At 43.7% G+C, this 14336-nt stretch overlaps 2 protein-coding genes across 2 annotated transcripts in view; one reads left to right on the top strand and one right to left on the bottom strand.

Annotated features, from left to right (window-relative positions):
* The window catches only part of LOC120826477 (zgc:85777), a 12861-nt gene extending 248 nt beyond the window's left edge, over positions 1-12613 (top strand). The window contains exons 2-9 of the mRNA XM_040188826.2: positions 3904-4024; positions 7499-7628; positions 8701-8807; positions 9146-9313; positions 9638-9811; positions 10137-10298; positions 11670-11820; positions 12128-12613. Coding sequence (XP_040044760.2) covers positions 3904-4024; positions 7499-7628; positions 8701-8807; positions 9146-9313; positions 9638-9811; positions 10137-10298; positions 11670-11820; positions 12128-12218 — 1104 coding nt within the window. The 3' untranslated portion in view covers positions 12219-12613. The remainder of the gene's footprint in view (positions 1-3903; positions 4025-7498; positions 7629-8700; positions 8808-9145; positions 9314-9637; positions 9812-10136; positions 10299-11669; positions 11821-12127) is intronic.
* Positions 12563-14336, bottom strand: bet1 (Bet1 golgi vesicular membrane trafficking protein). Its single transcript, XM_040188827.2, has 4 exons — positions 13992-14336; positions 13694-13800; positions 13525-13581; positions 12563-13218 (listed from the first exon to the last, which is right to left on the bottom strand). Exons 1-4 carry the CDS (start codon positions 14008-14010, stop codon positions 13063-13065), a joined length of 339 nt encoding a protein of 112 aa, XP_040044761.1. The 5' UTR covers positions 14011-14336; the 3' UTR covers positions 12563-13062.

Below are 14336 nucleotides of genomic sequence, written 5' to 3'. Positions count from 1 at the left end.
GCTCACACATCATCACCTAACATACTCTCTGTTATTCAACGTTACGTCGCTGCTGCCCTTTGGTGCCACCGAGAAAACGAAGCTAGGTTGGACGGGTGACCGGAGATGAATGTAATATCTGTGTGCGTTGCTGTTATTACGCTTAACGTGCCTGTAAGAAGCGCTGGATCAAAGTGGGTGATAGGTCATAAAGCCAACTTGTTATGTAGCGCTGGATCACTTCATCCGGGGTCTCACGTCATTTACGTAGGATCCGCACTAAATATATACGCACGCAAAAAAAAAACCTGTTGAGAGCTACGCTCTTAAGTACACACATGCCAGTGAGCTATTTTAATAATGTAACCAAGCAGCCCATCTAACCCAGTTCCACCAATGCAAGTCCGGTCAGTCCACATAATTCATGTCACCTGGTTAAGCTATTTGAAAGAAGATGGTAAATATTGACTGATTAGACATTGATTGACAACTGTGGAGTTCATGGCATTTGGCCGGAGCTGCTTGTGTCTCACCAAATACAAGTATTTTAGAATAAGCCGTTATATTGTTTGTTCGTACCAAACAAATATCTGTCCGTCAATCATATTTTACACCCCCCTTATCTAAAAGCCACGGGTCTTGTACATTTGAGAGCATTTGAGATGTTCTGGTCAGGTTGACAAATATTCAGTAGGAAAACAATTGTGTAATATGGGAAATTTGAAAAGAGATTCCCACATTCTTTTGAACAGTTCACATTTGAATGATTTAACAATGTCATTCTTCCATAAGAATAACTGATGTGTAGAGATGACTCCAGTACATCCGGGTTGTAAAGATTTAAAGCAGGTATTTGTAATCAGCATGACTATTTTAGGAAACAAATTACTGGACGGACTTTGGAGACGGAGACCACAAAATAACCACAAGCTAGGACAACAGAAGGTGGGGGGGGGGGGCGTGTTGTGTGACTTAACCTTCCAAAGGATGCAAGGATGTTGGAAATGCACTGGGAATAATGGGAAGGATGAAAATGTGAAAAGGAAATGCAGAACAATACGTCTGTGGAGCAGGAAGGGGAACTTGAGGCAGCAGGGTGTATTAAAGGGATCCACTATAAGAATAATGTCTGTTAATAGATGCTATGGGAAATCCTTTTTGTGAGGGTCCAAGGTCAGATGTTCATCTGGGCCAATGTTTCCACGAGCAATTTTCTGGCACTGGTTGGGGGCATCCGGGGGGCGTAGAGCAACACTGTGGTTGAATATTGCTCATTTATTGATGAGATTAACAACCTCCAACACAATACAATTAGTCAGGGTTCCTGTCTCTCATGTACAAACCATCTGAGGATGCTGCTCCATGTGAGTGAGAGGGTGGGAGAATCTGCTTCTGCCATTAATGAGGACAAGGAGCCAACACATTGGTTTGTGTATTATATATTGTGATATATCCTATGCTGACTGTCTGTGGAGGAGTGACCGTGACATTTGTGTCCCATCATCTTGCGCTGTGTGTGTGGTTTTATATCATGATAGTGATTTTTCTTAACTTTAAAACCGCTTATACCAATAATGACGAGTGCGGAATATCTGTTGCTTATCAATCAAATTGATGACATGAAAATAATTCCAGAATTTAGCACCTGTGCTGACAACTTTCTATGAGATAATATAAATGCAACACGACTACTTTTAAGGATGGTTCAGCAATATGACAAATTCCGCCTCGTACTAGGACGATGTATCATTCCTTGATAACATCGTAAAGTGAGTAATGCTCTAAATCTCACTTTCGTATTCTATAAATATAAAGGGGAGTAACCCGCGTTGACTCAACCACTTGGTTATTCCCGTTCTACAAGGAGTGCCCTGAGGAAAAATCCCTCCAGAAACTGGACGTTCTGCTGGACTTGACCCTGTCCCACTAATTCAGCGATGTGAGGTTGTTCTGCTCTGCAACACAACGAGTCCACAGCAGAGACGGAGGATCACTCCCTGATGACCTCTTTGGTTTCCCTTTCCAGCAGCGAGCGATTCCTCCCTTTTCCTCTGGATTTGAACTTTGACCATGGAGGAGTTTATTGCAGGTTACCTGGCGTTTTACTGCCGTTATGTAGCCCAACCTGACCTCCGCTGGTTCAGGCCCGAGCACTTATCTGTTGAAAGTAGTCTGTTTTTGTTTTTGGGGGAATTAAAAACACGGATTTGATCATTTCTGTCTGCCTCATGTTCCAGTGTGCGTTTTTATCTTGGCTTGTGGAGGGGTTGGCTGGTTTGTGTTTTTGAAAGGATGAAATGAGATCACTTTTACCATCCTGGCAAAAAAAACCTGGGGATTTCTTATATACTTCAATTACAGAACTTTGAACTGTGCATGCTCATTAATGGGTTTTGCTTTTGCTGTCAAGCAGTAATGTGGACAAATGACCAAATAGCGTTTTATTTTTCTCATTCACTAAGTATCATCGAGTAAAACTGGAATTTGATGTTTCCTCTTTATGTCTTGTTTTCTTCGTCTCAGTTCTACTCATCATTTAGAGCTCATTGTACCGACCAGAGAAGCCCGTTTGTTGAGCACCATGTTCTGGGTCTGTTAGAACCGTGGCCCATTGATGGATGTTGATCATATTTTTGCTGTCAAACTGTCAAGCCGATTTTCAGAAAGCATTTCAATTTGAAAAGCATGCAACTAGAAACGTTGTCACAGCTCATACACTTTTTCCCCTTAATGTTCATTTGATTTTAAAAGGCCTTCCAGGAACAGCACTCAATGCCAACCACAAACTTGTTTACAGCATGTGCACTACACTTTATTTTTTCTTTTGTCAAGCCTTCTGTGAGGGGGCAGACTTGTTAAAAGAATGGCCAACTAAATGGCACACTATATATCTACAGCCTGTTATCTGTGAGTTTCTGCAGAACTAGCACCATTAGAGAGCCTCAACCGATTCGTAAGAGCTCCTCCAGCTGTGGTCCACTTCCAGGGGCCCGGCGTGAACCACGGCACCAAAGTTCGCTTCGTTCCGTAGGTCTATATTTAAAACGCACTTCCAATTAACTCTCGGCACACATTTTTGGGCGTGACTGTTGAAGGACCAGGCTGCTTGAACTCGCAAGAATAACAGTATCCATTTGTTCCATTGGCACAGCGTTTCTGCTTTTTGCTGTCCGACCTCAAAGCAAATAAAAAGCCATCCTTCATTTTCGGGTATTTGTTGCTGAACCAAGGAGGAGTGCCATTAACATGGGTTTCAGGACCAGGCTTTATTTTCGCCTGCAGTACTAAATGTTACTACCATGGATAAAGCGGCAGAGTCATTCACATGGTTGGATGGAAAGTTGATATTGTCATTACATTCTTTAAGGGTCTTGTTTTTATCCCATTTTTTCCCCCCGCTCCCACATGTCATGGAATGACATTGAGGCAAAAGCCCTGCCCTTGTTTTCTGAGCCGGCAGCCTGTCATATTGTGTGTCACTGGCCAAGCCGAGGGTTCTCCGTAAGGGACTGATCATATGTACGTACGGGGAATCGCATGTTGCATACGGTCATTGTATTTGCATCATAGTGGATTTCCCATGTATTACATTTCTATCCAGGCTGCTCTCTATTCATTGATACATAATACCTTATCCCACTGTCTGCCACAGATGGATTACATAGACTTAAGTAAGTGCACCGCAAAGCATAAAACCCATCAAACAGTCATTGTGTGTGTGTGTGTGTGTGTGTTCATTCCTAATGTATATCTGCTTGGTGTTGGTTATGAGAGAGGAAATAGAAAAGCGCGGCTGTCATTTGTTGTTGGAATTATAAGGTTTAAAAAAAAAAAAATGCAGTGTGTTCTTAAAATTTCCCATAAAAACACCTGTCAGGCCGACTATTAACGTGTCCTTTCTCCCTGCTGCTGTTCGTCCTGTAGATCGTCGACCAGGAGATCAACCCCCACGTGGATCAGTGGGAAGCAGAGGGGACGTTTCCAGCCCACAAAGTTTTCAAGATCTTAGGAAACGCCGGCTTTCTCGGGGTTAACAAACCAGTTGGTAAGAGTGTCGCAAACCAACAATAATGAGCTCTTTCATTTTCATAAGCGCAATAAGCGTTTTGGTCCTGAGCTCGGCACTCTGCTGCTTCTCGCAGGAAGGAAAGTTGTTTGACTGAATGCTTGACAGGTTTCAGCCCTTGACACCCTAATACCTATTTTTTTATTTTTGTTTTAAGATTTCATAAAAATAATTAAAATTAGAGACCAATTACATTTTTCTAAAATCCTATGACGGATTAATCAAATCAATGGGTTTTTTGTTTTGTTATCTGGGGCAGAGGCTTTAGAGAGACTCTATTTTTGATTTTGGGTCCCAGAAGCCTTTATTCAGTATGTTAAAGCTTTGATTTGGTTCTATAGGAAAGCGATAATAATTCTGCTAGTAATCATAATGTCTTAAGTTCCAAACTCGGTGCATCTTTAGTGCAAGTGAGTAATAGTAGAACAGATCAAGAGAATGAACATGTGGCTGTGTTTGCAGAATTTACATCCAGATGTAGAAGTATTTTTTTGAAATATGACCAATTAACTAGCTGTCTTCAAGATTTATCTTTTTGCGACGTGCTACGTTGGGAAAGAACTAAAATAATGTATAATAATAATCTGTATTATCAGTGAATCGAAAAGGCTTTTAAGGATACCATTTTTTTTTGGTAGACTCCTGAAAACCAAGTTACTCAGAACCACAACTTGTGGTTTAGAACTTGCCTGAAGGGATCGTTCTCAAACTGTGTCCTGCATGACCGTCTCCGCTTCAGGGAGCATCGGGCATTTCTTCTTCTTTGTACACAGCTGGATTCCTTTTCCATCCACATCCTCTCTGTTTCACGGCCGTGCGTTACAGCGGGTCTGGTTTTAGAAATGTTCCCACTGTGGTGACGGCTGCTCGCGTCTCCGGCCAGCAAAATCTAACAACAGCTGTCGGCCGCACTGTATCCCTTTTCCAGATGTGCACCCAGCTGGGGTGAGGGAAGCAGCGGGGCGAGCGCTGTATAGTTACAGGATCACAGAATAGTTGTGGTCGTGATGTCTTATTCATTCTGACTGTACAAAGAGACGTGTGGGGAGCCGACATTCGGAAGCATTCATCTAAAAAAAGTGAGTTATTCGCTCATTAATTCACCGTTCCTCTCCTTGGTCTCAGCCTTTATTATCACTGTGGTAAAAGGGCCATTGTCGCCATCGAGGCGGCTGATGCCGAAAAGACCCAATCTGTCCACAACTCATGTAGAACACAGATGGAGCTGCGCGAGGAGGACGGCACTGCGGGTCTGTAGGTCAAAGAGGGAATTAAAATGTGCTGAGTACACAAGGCTTAAGCGTTAGTTGACAGGATTAGTGAGGAGGAGGAGGAGCGCAGGAAGCGGAAGACTGCGGGGAGACGCGTTGTATTATCAGCTGGTAGATTACCTGGGGTGAGTATATAGAAACATCTGTCACAGCTGACATGTTTCAGCACGCAATTTATGTTGAGCTGGCAGTAGAGTATATTTGATATTTGAAGCCTCCCTCTAAAGGAGGGATATTTCAGGCAGTAAGAGCTAATGGACAAACTGTATTCAAAAAGACGAATGCTCAGTTCCCTCGCTGTGGAATCCTGCTCCCTCACAAAAATAACCAAACCTTTCCTGGTCTCTCATGTCTTTGGGGAAAGTGCGCAAATAGACTCGCAATTCATTCAATAGATTTAATCACTACCACTAAAATACTTCTTTTGAGGCTAAATGACTCGTTATAGCTGTTTTCATTCCTCAGTAAAATATAAAAGTGCAGATTTGACCTCATATCGGTACGGTTTCTAAGCCTTTAATGACTGTGGGCTTCTCCATAAGCATCCATGCCTTTTAAAATATGGCCAAACTGAGTACTTGGTGGATTCGTGCAAGGCAACAGCGTTGATGCTTCGGTCGACATGTTTTTAGAGCTCAGCGTGTACTTTTGTGATCCACTGACAAGAACACTCAACACTTATTTTCACTCTCACACTTTTTTTTTCCATGCCAAAGGAAAGTCATCATTACCTTCTAAAAACAGGCGAACGGGAAGCTTCCCTGAAGCGGCCCCCGCCGAGGGAGAAGTGACCTTTGTCTCCCTGCCTGTTTTCCTCTGCTCGGACAGAGCAGGCCGCCCGACGGACCGAGCCTGGCGGTGTCCACAGCTTTCTCTTCTACTGACTAACGTTTTTTTTAGAAATACTGTTGATGTGGCGTTCGTTGCAGTGGCCAGAGCTTCCTCTCTGCCACCGTCTGCTGGTGCGGCGGCTTTCCATTCTCTCACGCTTTAAACATCCGCGCGTGCTTTCGTACGGAGATCTCCACCTGATCTGACCGGACCATCTGGAGCCCCGAAGAGACACATGTGCATAGAATTGACATTTGTGACAGGATTCTGTTTGTCCCCCCCCCCCCCCCTCCGGCTTGCTTGTTCAACCAGGCGGCCCGCTGTTCCGCTTAGAGAGGGATGAACCTCGGCGCTTCCCCCCCGGTCCACATTATCCGCCGCAGGGCTTCCACTGCGCGGAGACTTATCCCTGAACAGCTGCACCGGTTTCCTCTTCTTTTTTGCCCGTCCCACTGTATCCCCCCTTTTCTCTGTTTATTTTTTTTGGCTCCTTTTTTTTTTTTTCCTATCTCGCTAAGACTGTCTGCCAGATCTGTGCTCCTCCTCATCTGATCGGTAGTCCCGACAGGCATGAAACCACTTGCCGGCCTCCTCCGTGTGGTAAATTTTGTAATAATTATTCATTGTCTGTCGTTGCTGGTATCCATCAGTCGGTGGCTATTTGGTCATCAGAAAACTGACCCGTTTCGCAAATGCTCAGTTCCGGTTACTTCTGGCTGACTGGACATCAGGATCAGGACATTTGTCCTCAACGACTCACTGTCATGTTGCTTTTGTTCACTCAGAATGGGATGGTGATGTACAGTACTTTGTACGTAGCATTAAATACATTGTTTTAAAGGAATTGCCTTTTTGTAATAGACTGTGGGACTGATGATGAAAGGAAAGGAAAAGAGGAATCTAATGAAGATAACTGGTCTTCTAATGTGTAAACGTTCAACTCCATTAAGGACCTGAGGTCTTGGCGAATGCCTCTGCTGTCGGAGTGAATGAAAAAGCCGTCCGTTCTTTACTCTTCCACAAAATGGGCTGTTCAAAAGATGAAAATCAAGCGAGAGAGAGAGGAGATGACATCGAGACGTCAGTGACCTTTTATCTGCATCCTCCTGCAAGTGCTTTTTACGCATAATTACAGAACGCACAAATAACGGTAACATCAGTTCAGGTCAGAGAGACGGGGGTTGGTGGTCGCACGGCGAGTTAAAGGCGACCAATGTTGTGAAGGGGTTCTTCTATCCCGGGGGCGGCGGCGTCGGTACGCCACTGTCTCTTCCTCCTTCAGCAGCGTGGTGGAGAGATCCATTGAAGTGTCAGCAGCTGGTGAAGGACAGTGTGTGTTTGTCCTTCGCAGAGTACGGCGGCTTGGGGCTGGACTTCAGCTACAGCATAGCCGTCTCCGAGGAGCTGGGCAACATCCGCTGTGGGGGCGTCCCCATGGCCATCGGCGTGCAGACGGACATGGCCACCCCTGCACTGGCCAGGTACCGTCCCACGGAATGGAGCATGCGCGACATTCTACAAATCTCCCCGTATTTGTCTTTTGTGCGTATAATCTGTTCATTTTGAGTCACTCCCAAAGGCCCGACGCCATAAAAAGCTTCCGCATATCAGATGTTCTTTTTTTTTATTTTTTATTTTTAAATCCTCCTTCACTTGTTTTTATTTCACTATACAGAAGGTGATTATTTTTTACAGCTGTACTGATTGCACCTAATGTGAGGCTGTTGGAATTCATTTCATACTCTCTAACCGAATCTAACCGAATCGATACCCTTTCTCTTGGTTATCGCGCTCCGCAACCAAATGAATTACCCCATTTCCTCCTCCGAGAGGACTTTACAGTGAATCGATTGTGACGGGCTGTGCAGTGGGCACCACCACCACCATCTGCTCCGTCGCGTATTTGTAAACAACTAAAGCTGATGTTTACCGCTGCAAAGACTACGAATCATCTCGGGGGCTTTTTGCTGTGTGCTGTGGACGGTGTATTCGACTTCGCCGGCGAGCCAAGAATACGCGCATCCTTGTTTTCCATCCTTTTTATCAAAGTCTCGCTCCCTAGAGAGAGTAGTGTATTAATACATAATAGTAATTGTTTGTCCCGCCCGTGTACGGCCTTGACTTGTTCTGTGATATCCGCCTGCTGCTGGTGGCAGAAGACAGAACTCTGTGAAATAGACCGTCTCAGGAGCCTAATTAAGGGGATCTACAGATGATTGCAGCGAGGTCTGAGTGCTAAGAGAGCAGCAAAGAGAATACCGTTGAGCTCCATGATGAGACTCCCTCCTTTTTTCCCACTGGAAATATAATCTCCTCAGACATGGAAATGTGGTTTTAAAGCCCCGTACAATCTCCTGCTCTTACTTGCTGCAAGTTAGTTTTACCCAACTTTTGTCACCCGCTTGCTGGACAAACTTGTTTTGTATCGGATGTAGATGATATTGTAGGAAAATCCACAAGTGACGCTCTTGGAATCCCCGTTAGTGTCTTAATTGGTAACTGCTAACTAACGCCGACAAAAACGCTTTTACTTCTTTGTGTATGTGTGTGCAGGTTTGGTTCAGCCGAGCTAAAGGAAGAGTTCCTCCTTCCCTCCATCGCGGGGGACAAAGTGGCCTGCCTCGGAGTCAGTGAAGTCGGAGCCGGCTCTGATGTCTCAAGTACGTCTCTTACCCATCAACTGGTCATTTATCATCACATGGTTTCCCCTTTTAAAGCTCCCGAAGGACCATTTTGAATGAACTGGGGCTGCAGAGATGATTAAGCAGCCGTTTCACAATCAATTTGGCACTGATCGTTTGTCGGGAGAGAAGGGTGGCATGATGAATGTGGAATACTCCAGATTATTCATAATCACATTCCTCCACGTTTTGATTCCTTCCTTCTGGATAAACATGTATTATGTTTGAATGCACCAGCCTGAGGGCCAAAATGAGTTTTTTTCAAAATGTAGATTATTCCCCACACTGGAATGAAAGCCAGCCACACATCGTTTCAGGTATCCTGACCAAGGCAGTGAAGAAAGGGGATGAATATGTGATCAACGGGGGGAAGATGTGGACCACCAACGGTACCCAGGCCGACTGGATATGTCTCCTCGCCAACACAAGCGACGGGCCCCCACACAGGAACAAGTCCCTCATCTGTTTGCCCATGAACCTGCCAGGTGACTGTTCCTTATGTGTGTGAGGATTTACCTGGTCTTGGACAAAAGCCCTTTAAGCCGAAAACTGTCAGCATCAACATTTTATCGTCTGTGATTTAAGTTCATCTAAAAACAGCCCTTAAGTATAAGGTTGTGTTTTTCCACTCCCATTCCAACAGATTTACTGCACCAAGATTGCATGCTTTTCTTTAATATATTGACTCCCCACCCCCGCTACAGAAAGAAATTGTGTCTGTTCTATTCACAGGGTCTCTTGTTATTAGTGGGCCTTTGCCACGATGCACAATGACCTCTATTTCTCTTTCCCTGCCACTCCTACCGTAGGAGTCCACATCGCCCGAAAGATTGAGAAACTCGGCATGTGGTCGTCGGACACGGCCGAAGTGTTCTTCGACGACGTCCGTGTGCCCTGCAAGAACATCGTGGGCCAGGAAGGCATGGGCTTCACCTATCAGATGCTTCAGTTCCAGGAGGAGCGGCTCTGGGCTGTGGGCAACAGTGAGTGAGCCTCTTCCAGTTAGTCATTTCTCATTTCCGTAGTTCCCAAGATTTGGGGGAGTTCAGGTCAAATAGTTCAAACCTTTAATCTGCTGTAAAGTAGTTATTTGCTTTTCTGATTTGCAGTAGATTGCAGCATGCATCATTTCCTTTTTGGGTGATGAGGTCAAAAGTGTGACTTTCAGTTACAGGATGTGAACGTGATCCATCTGGTGTGGTGAACTGATCATTTATCAGAGACGCTAAGGACAAGGCACTCAGGCGTGCCTCTTGCAGTTCTAGTAGTAAGGTCACGTCTCTGTGTCTCTTGTCGCACCGCCTGCAGTCGTGACCATGATGGACAACATCATTCAGGAGACCATCCAGTACACCCGGCAGAGGAAGATCTTCAAGCTGCCCGTCCTCTACCACCAGTCTGTTAACTTCAGGTTGGCCGAGCTGCAGACGGAGGTGGAGCTGCTCCGCTCCCTCCTCCACCGTGCCACAGGTGGGTGTCCTCTTGCATTACAAGAATTACAAAACAAAGAGCGAAAGTGTGATTTTTGGTAGGGTTTGCTGCATTTGGATTTCTCATAATGACTCCCCTTTTTGTCTGAGAGCATCAGACTGCGAGTATTAATGTAATTTATTAGTGAAAAATCCATTTACCTACAAAATCCATCTTCTCTACAGGTTTCCTTTTACTTCATGCTTGGATTTGGAAGTGCGGTGTTTTAGGAAATGAACAAATGCTCTCCTGGCTCTCCTTGTGGTCCTTTTTTTATACCAAAGATAATACTGAGGTCTCAGTAACTAAGGCCACTGTTGACTGAGCTCTGTCAGAATGGTGCGAATGGCAAATTAGCCTTGAGTGGGTTATTTATCCAATCTGCAAGGCAGCGGCTTGTTTTTAAAAGATCAAGGACGAGGTTTAGGCTGGAGACGGATGCGGCGGATTAATATCAAGTGATAATTTGACACTTTACAATATGTTTTGCCGGCTGTAGACGAAACAGTCATTTTTAGATTTGCAATTAAAATAGTTTCCAACTACGTTGACGAAGCATCCACAAATTCATGGTGGAGTCTCATGAAGCAGTTTTTTCTAAAGTTATCAATCCTTTATAGGCTGATTTCATTTTTTTCAAGCCATATTTCAGCTGGTGTTCAAGAGCATTTTTTTGCCTTTTCTGTTCTATGGAATAATAGTTATGTATTTTGTTCTTAAAGAACATAAATATATATATTTTTCAATATATCGATTTGGAGTGAAGCGTCTAGCTCAGGAACACTTGGATTTGGACAGGGGGGGGGCGGTTCAAGCCAGTGAAGCCTGATCTGCTCCTGTGGTTTCTGTGTGTTCTGGCGCAACTTCAAAACGCCACAGGCTTTGCCACTCGAAGACTGGCACCCACACTCAGCCCCTTTAGAATGCGTCCCATGCGCATTACACTGCAGTGTTTATGATATGAACACGTGGATGGGCATCTGGCCGGCCAGTGTTCAAGGTCTTCTGATTTTCTGTCTTTAACCATTCCAGTGGCGAGCCGCTTTCAACAAATTCATCTAGCCGGTCCAATTCGTTTGCCCGAAAAACGGAACAAAGCTTTTGAATTTGTTTGGCGCAGGCAGATCAACGCAGGCAAAGACACACAGGCAAAGTTCTTTACAGACTGAAATGGTGAAAACCCATGCAGCTCACACATGTTCCTCTGGAGGGTTCGCACTATGGAGGCATTCATTAGCCACCATTGACCATTGGACCACATTTATTCTTTGTTCCCCTCGCTACATCATTTTATCCACATGGACATTTTTCAATCTTCCACGCTTTTGTCACTACTTCCATCTTTTTTTTCCCTCCTTTTTTTTTCTGCAGCATTGTACATTAAAGGCAACGATGTCACCAAACTGGCATCCATGGCCAAGTTAAAGGCCGGCCGTCTGGCCAGGGAGGTGGGCGACAGCTGCCTCCAGTATTGGGGAGGCATGGGCTTCACCAGCGACGTGCTTGTCAGCAGATTCTACAGGTGAGCGTGTGCAGGGACACGGTCTCTGTATGAAAAACCTTTAAAAAGTGGATTGACGGTTCATGCTATGTTCATGCAATAATAATTATTGAAGACATGCAATTAGTCTCAGTCATCTGATGCCCACTTTTGGACTGAATTTGAATCGTTATGACTTATTTTTGACTTTGCTGACACCTACTGATGGGGCATATATTGTAGCTGATCAAGGTGTTCATAACGCACAATGCTGAGGCACAAAAACCCAACTGTATGGTTATTGTTAGAGAAAACACCTTTATGTATTCCATTTGTTTCCTTTCCACAGAGATTCTAGGTTACTTTCAATTGGTGGAGGTGCCGATGAGGTGATGCTGGCAATCATCTGCAAATACATGGACACACTACCCAAGAAATGAAGTCATAAACATCTGATCCAGACTGCCCGATGCACGCTGCTCCATAGCAGATAATGAGTCAATTTATTGCTAAACACAAGTCACCTAAGTGCAGTTATATTATGTGACAAACTATATAGCATTTTATTGTTTTGTTTTCAGGGGCATACAACATCAACAGCCTACAGTTGAATTGTATTAGTGTCATTTTACCAAGACTTAAATCTTTTTAAATAGACTCTGCAGTGTCTGTAAAAATTATATATTTTTAATTTCCACATTGCATGTCATTGACTAATTTATAGAAGTTTTAATATTTGCAATGTATTCTCTGTATGTGTAATCAGCACACTCATTCTGTTAAATTCAGATCATAGAATGTGTTTATTCACATAAAAAAAACATGTTAACAGAAATGAAACTATACTCTCATTCATTTTTGAATGGTTGCCAACTGATGCAATACATCCATTCATTGTTAAAAGCAAAAATACTCAATTATTTGCCTCAAATGGCAACGTAGAACACACTATAACACAACGTATTGACAGATTTCCAATCCACTCTTATCACATCTCATAACGTGCCGCTGATTGCATCAAAGGTTTTACAGTGGTTAAACATTCACTGTTCTGTCTCATCCAGTGTCAGATATACATAAAAATGTTAATTCACACTCATTAATCTCTCATCCATTTTACTTATGTTTTGATGATACCATGTGGTGGAACCCCAGAGTTATTTCATAACTCAATTTGTTTTATTTCTTTTTTTAAATTCAATTCAACTACTTTGAATGGGTACAGAATAAGCCGTTTTGAGACTCATCGGAGCGGCACACACTGGGGAGTAACTCGGCCTCCTATCACCTCAGCTTGATGAACCAGTACAGGACAAAGAAGACGAAAAGACAGAAGAGAAGCATGTAGCACAGCAGTTTGGTCTGACTGCCTCTGGACAGCTGCTTCACTCGGCCTATGGTCGCACCGAGCAGGCCGCCTGTCGAGTCAAAGTCCGTGTCCTAATGTGGAAGGATTAAAAAGGTTTAGGTCCAGGCATCACTGGGATATGATAGTACAATTGTGAGGTACTTCAAAAACTCCATTACATTTCACAGAGGAATATTAAATTGTCAAGATAAAGTTGTTTTAATTCTAAATGTTATATTGATTTTTAATATAAACAGTAGGATCATCCTTTATTATAAACTACTCAGCTTTAATTTTTATAGCTTAATCGGTAACCAATTAACATACTACTCAATACTCAAATACTTTTTATGCACCACTTCCCTGTATATGTTGTTAATAAGGAAAGTGGAACTTGCCATATCGCCCAGCATTGTATTCTGATACTTGACTTCCGTTCCAATGTCGATAGACAGCTGTGAATATCAATGAAATGAACATCAATATCAATACTGCATTTAAAACCGATAGTTCGTGTAGTATTCGCCGTCCATGTTTTTGAATGAACCATCATTAGTGGTTCCTTACACTTTTCAAAGCGCTGACTTTGGCTCTCAGTCCCTCCTGCAGATGTTCGTTCTCCTCCTCATACACGCTGTATCCACTCGCCACATAATTCCCGGGGCCTCCTTCGCCTAACGGAACGGGGACGATGATTAAAACATTATTCGTGAACGCCGTCGATTTCTGTCCGTTAACAACAACAACACACCTTCATGCACATATGCTAACAACACAGCTAGCTTACGTAAGCTAGCTGTGTTGTTAAGCGGCGTTATCTGGAAAGCAGGCTACGTATGAGCTTAAAAACCAGGCTGCCTCTCACCCAAACCGGCGCGCCTCATCTTCAACCAGTGGAGTTGAACGTTTTAACAATCAACACAACAAAATGTTGACGAAATGAGCTAAAAAAAAAAAAGAGACCGCTAACGTTGACGTGTTGTCTATGGTAAGTTTGTATTAAGGCTTTACAGCACAGACCACGTCATCATACGGTGGCCGATGAGGACAATGAGCCCCGTAACGCAAAGCGGGAATAATCTTGGTTGATGTTTTTTTCTGCGCATTTAAAAAAAACTTGAAAACATTGATTAAAACCTTTTTGGAGTTTGTGCCTAGTTCTGGTGTCGGTGTCCGTGGGGGGGAGTACAGGTAAAGCTATTTTAAAAGC

Source organism: Gasterosteus aculeatus, chromosome 10, assembly GCF_964276395.1.
Source record: "Gasterosteus aculeatus chromosome 10, fGasAcu3.hap1.1, whole genome shotgun sequence".
Taxonomy (NCBI): Eukaryota; Metazoa; Chordata; class Actinopteri; order Perciformes; family Gasterosteidae; genus Gasterosteus; species Gasterosteus aculeatus.
This window is presented reverse-complemented; position numbering and strand designations above follow the sequence as displayed.